Source organism: Mus caroli, chromosome X (assembly GCF_900094665.2).
Source record: "Mus caroli chromosome X, CAROLI_EIJ_v1.1, whole genome shotgun sequence".
Lineage (NCBI taxonomy): Eukaryota > Metazoa > Chordata > Mammalia > Rodentia > Muridae > Mus > Mus caroli.
In genome coordinates, this window is record NC_034589.1 from 90,322,588 (window position 1) to 90,327,581 (window position 4,994).

The 4,994-nt window shown below is 36.2% G+C and overlaps 2 protein-coding genes across 2 annotated transcripts in view; one reads left to right on the forward strand and one right to left on the reverse strand.

The window, feature by feature from the left end:
• The window catches only part of Zc3h12b (zinc finger CCCH-type containing 12B), a 182,901-nt gene that overhangs the window by 19,708 nt on the left and 158,199 nt on the right, over positions 1–4,994 (forward strand). The gene's annotated exons all lie outside the window — the stretch shown is intronic.
• On the reverse strand, positions 3,642–4,382 carry LOC110286828. The gene is made up of 2 exons (XM_021153443.1): positions 4,046–4,382; positions 3,642–3,872 (listed from the first exon to the last, which is right to left on the reverse strand). Exons 1-2 carry the CDS (start codon positions 4,301–4,303, stop codon positions 3,774–3,776), a joined length of 357 nt encoding a protein of 118 aa, XP_021009102.1. The 5' UTR covers positions 4,304–4,382; the 3' UTR covers positions 3,642–3,773.

Below are 4,994 nucleotides of genomic sequence, written 5' to 3' on the forward strand. Positions count from 1 at the left end.
TTGTTGAAAATGCTGTCTTTCTTCCACTGGATGTTTTTAGCTCCCTTGTCGAAGATCAAGTGACCATAGGTGTGTGGGGGTAGTTACTCTTATTTTACTCCCTTCTTCAGTATTTTTAATCTCTCCCCAATGAAAGCCCTCCCATTTTCCAACTTCTCCCTTAAAGATCACATATACCCTGGTATTTTCCATTTTGTTGCTCCCTGCTCTGAAGTGTACCCTCGTTTTTACTCTTTTGCTTTCTGCAGTTACTCCAGCTTGTATACACACATATCTGAAGACATGGACCTAATAACTGCAGATGAGAGTGAACATTTGACATGTTTCTTTCTAATTCTGGATTACCTCACTCAGTATGCTCTTTTGTTATTGTTGTTCCACCTCTTTACCAAGAAATTTCATGATTTTGTTTTTCTTTACAGATGAATAGTATTCTATACTGTTTGTGGTCTGCATTGTCATTATGTGTTAGTCAACTGAACGACATTGAAATTCTTTCCACTTCTTAGCTCTTGTGAGTGGAGAACTTGTGATTAGTGAACATGGCTGAGCAAGGATCTGTGGAAGTAGGATGTCTGTTCTTTTGGCTATGTGCTGAAGTGGCATAGCTGGGTCGTATGGTACATTTATTAACTGTTTGAGGATTCTCCATGCTCATTTCCAGAGTGCCTGCAGCAGTTTGCAGTTCCACTGTCAAGTAACTGATGGTTCCCTTTCTCCAAATCCTTTTCAGTATTTCTTGTCAATCTTTCAAGAAACCAACTCTATGTTTTGTTGATGGTGTCTAATCTTTTATTTTGTTTCCCTCTTGCTGCTTTCAATTCTTCTTTCATCTAGTTCCCAGAGGGTTTAAAATTAGGTTGTTAAGAATATTCTTTTGTTTTAAAAAATAATTAGCTATTTATCACTACAAACTTCCTGCTTGATTCTCATTTTTCTGAAACCCCTAATTTTGGCATGATGTATTTTGCTATCCCCAAGATATTTTTATTTCTTGTTTGATTTATTCTTTGACTTTTTGTTTGTTCAAAAGCATGTTGTGCAGCTCTGTACTCCCATCACTCAGGAAGCCGGAAGGACGATTACTGTGAGCGTGATGTTTGCTTGGGCTATAGACTTAGACCGTGTTTTTTTAAAAAAAACAAAAAACAAAAAACAAAAAACAAAAATATATTGTATAATCCACATATTTTAAATTTTCTAATTTTTCTTCAGGTACTGATTTCTAATGTTACTGTGTTGCTGTTGGAAGCTAGATATGGTGCATACCTATAAATCTGCAATCTGGAGAATGACACAAGAACTTGAGGCTAGCCTGAGCTATGCGGTGAATTTGAAGCCAGCATGGGACACATAGCAAGATTTTGTCTCAAAACAAAGCAAAAACAAAATAAACAAATGAACAACAATAAAAACTCTCTAAAGTATTATACTTGGAAAGATAACTTGATATGAGTTTATTCTCTTTACATTTTCTTCTTTATTTAATACCCTTATGATTCAGTGAGATTTATCTAGAGGCTGGTCTAAGTATATTTGAGAAGAATGTGTACTCTGATGTTGGGTGGAATATTGTATACATATTTATTAAGTTCAAATGGTTTATGTTATTACTCAAGGACTCTGTCTGTGTTTGTTCTTTATGAGAATAAATATCTTACTACAGGCGTTATATGTGTACTTCTTTTAGTTTCAGTTAGTTCAAAGTGCTATTCAAACCCCCTCTTCTCTTTTTAGTTTACCATTAGTTTATATAATCCCTTTGAAGAGTGGTTGTGAATTTCCCTTTCTGATATTATAGTATATTTTCCCTTTAATTCTTTCATTTGCTTTATATATTTTATACTCTATTCTCGGGTGCATATATATTTATAATTACTATTTATTCCTTCAGAACTGACCTAGTTTTTATTAGTCTAGAATGCTCTTTTCTCTTCTGACATTTTTGACCTTAAAGATTATTTTATATGAAGTGTGATCACTCCTATTCATCTTTGATAACCATTTGGTGGGTATGTCTTATTTAATATATTGTTCAACCTTATTTAGTCATTTGGTTATTCATTCAGTCTTTGTATACATTTTGATTAAGGATCTTAATCCATTTTCATTTAATGAAATTATTGAAAGGTAGACAAAGTATTACTATCTTGTTGTTTTCATTCTGTCTTATAGACAGTCTCTTATTATTTTCTTTCATATTTCATCCATTTTTGGCAGAGATATTTTGATTTCATTTTCATTTTCTTTGGTGTACCTTTCATATATATACATAAATGTGTAAATATATACATACATAATTTTTCGGTTAGTATAGAGCTTCCATAAAACATCTTGTAATTATAGAAGTATATTTTAAGATTACATTAACTTATTTTCAGATGTATATAAATTCTCTATACTTTGATTTCTTATAATTTATATATTATTGGTAATACAAATTATATATTTTATATTATGTTTGTAATGGCATGGCTTTAAGATTTATTTATTTATTTTATGTATATGAGTACACTGTAGCTGTCTTCAGACACACCAGAAGAGGGCATCAGATCTCATTACAGATGGTTGTGAGCCACCATGTGGTTGTTGGGAATTGAACTCAGGACCTCTGGAAGAACAGTGAGTGCTCTTACCTACTGAGTCATCTCTCCAGCCTGATATATTTTATAGTTATAATTATTTTATACTTTTGTTTAAGGAATTCTAGAATGAAACATGAATTAAAAGTGATTGAAGTACCACCTTTTCAGCATTAAAATATTATTCCAATTTTGCTTTGTTTTTCTGTTGCTTTCAGTTATCACTTTGTTTCAAATGAAGACATCTTTTAACATTGATTTTGTAATGTATGTCTAACTGTGATAACCCTCCTTTATTTTATGAGAAATAAAAGGATCTCTTTTTGGAGACCACTTTTTCTGGATATTATATCCTTGGTTAACTATTTCTTTTCTTTAACCCTATGAAGTTTTCATCAACTGAAAAGTTACTCCTGATAATAAAATGTGACTTCCTTATACATGATTAGGTATTTTTCTCATCCTTTAATTTTCTTCCCCCTCTCTTTTATTGAAAATAGATTTTTCCCATCTAGTATATCCTAATTATATTTCCCCTCTTTCTAAGTTTCTCAGTTTCCCCCTCCTCCAATTTCTCCTCCCATCTGGATCCAGATCCACTCCCTTTTTGTATCTCATTAGACAAGAACAGACTTTTAAGAGATAACAAAAAACATTAAAAAAAAAACAGAATATAATGAGAAATCAAAAACCCTCACATTGAATTTGGACAGGATAAACCAACAAAAGGAAAAGAGACTCAAGAGAACACACATGAATCAGAGACACACTCATTCACACACTCAGGATTCCCATAAAAACATTGTCTTAATTAGGGTTTTACTGCTGTGAACAGACACCAGGACCAAGGCAACTCCATGCTAGCTCCATCATAATCCCTCATTGTCTGCTGGACGTTAGATTTTCTTGTCTGGCTCCCACCCCTATAGGACCCAGTACTACCCATTTCTTGTATACCGGGGTTTCTTCCTTCTTCTATCCCACCCCCCTCCTTCTTTCCCAGCCCCTTTTCCCTCCCATTCCTTCCTTGCCCCATCAGAGATTCTCAGGGACACATAGTTTTCATATCAGATTGATTTTATTTTGAGATTCAAAGAACTGTGTAGTAACTATACAGTATCTACACAGTTGGCCATTGCTCAGATGCCACAACTCCTTTAGGTGGCATGCTGAGTCTACCGGCATTCTCAATCACAAGTCGAAACGCCGTTTAGGTGCTGTATTGTTGTTCTTAGTTGTCTTTTTTTTCAGCGTCCTTCGCAGGGTTTTCTTGCTCTTCCTGGTAGGCACCTGGAAGTTCAACAGAGTAAGGTGACAAGGGCATATGAGTCTTCGAAAAGCTGGAATATGTGAAGGGGATTGTAGGAGAAGGGCTATGGGTTGAGAAGGGAGTAAATGCCAGGCCAAGCAAGGGTTGGGAGTGCTGGGGGAGGGGAAATCCCCGGAGAAAGGACTATGCTTACCTTGGGCGTTCTAATCTTCTTGCTACATTTGGACTTGGACTGATGACAGCAGATCTTCACTGTCTTTGGTTCAGCAGTCGAGGTTGATGGCTCAACATCAGGTGTGAGGCAAATGTCCACTGTCTTGGGTTCAGAAGTCCAGGTTGATGGCACAGCATCTGGTATGTGGCAGATTGTCCCTCTCTTTGGTTTGGATGTCGAAGTTGATGACATAACATCCTGTGTCAGATTGTGCATCTTCTCAGTTGCTTTCACCATCCTGATGCCTTGTGGTGGACTGGTCCAGAGCTCTCAGAGGCACGGTCTTATGAACCCACCCTGAACAATGGGAGGCCACACCCCTGAGTCCTGATTGGTCAGCAAGGTCCTTCTCAGCTAATAATGGCTGAGGAGCTGCTTTGACATCACAAAGCACCTTGCTGCCTGATGGGAGCAGGCACTAGGGTGGAGATCACTCTGGTTGAGGGAGATGCTATGAAAGCAATAGTGTCTGGAAACAGACTGGAGGTTTTTTTCGAACATCTCCAAGAGACTCATGCCACCCTTTTTTATATTCCCATCTTCAGTTGTATAGAACATGTGGCAGTGGGCTTGCTCTGTGAACTCTTCCTGAAACTCCCCCACCCCCATTCAATGGTTCATTCTGTCATGTCTCCTCCTTAGTTATTAATACTTACCTAGATTTTGGCATATTATACCTTCCAAATTTAATTCCAAATTCTTCCAAAATCATTGAAGTATCATTGTATATGTGAATCATCCTATAAATGAAAACAAAAAGAATATATTCATGAATGGGTATCTTCCTACTGGCTTAATATACGGAAATCCATCAACGTAATCCAGTATATAAATAAACTCAAAGACAAAAACCACATGGTCATCTCGTTAGATGCGGAAAAAGCATTTGACAAGATCCAACACCCATTCATGATAAAAGTCTTGGAAA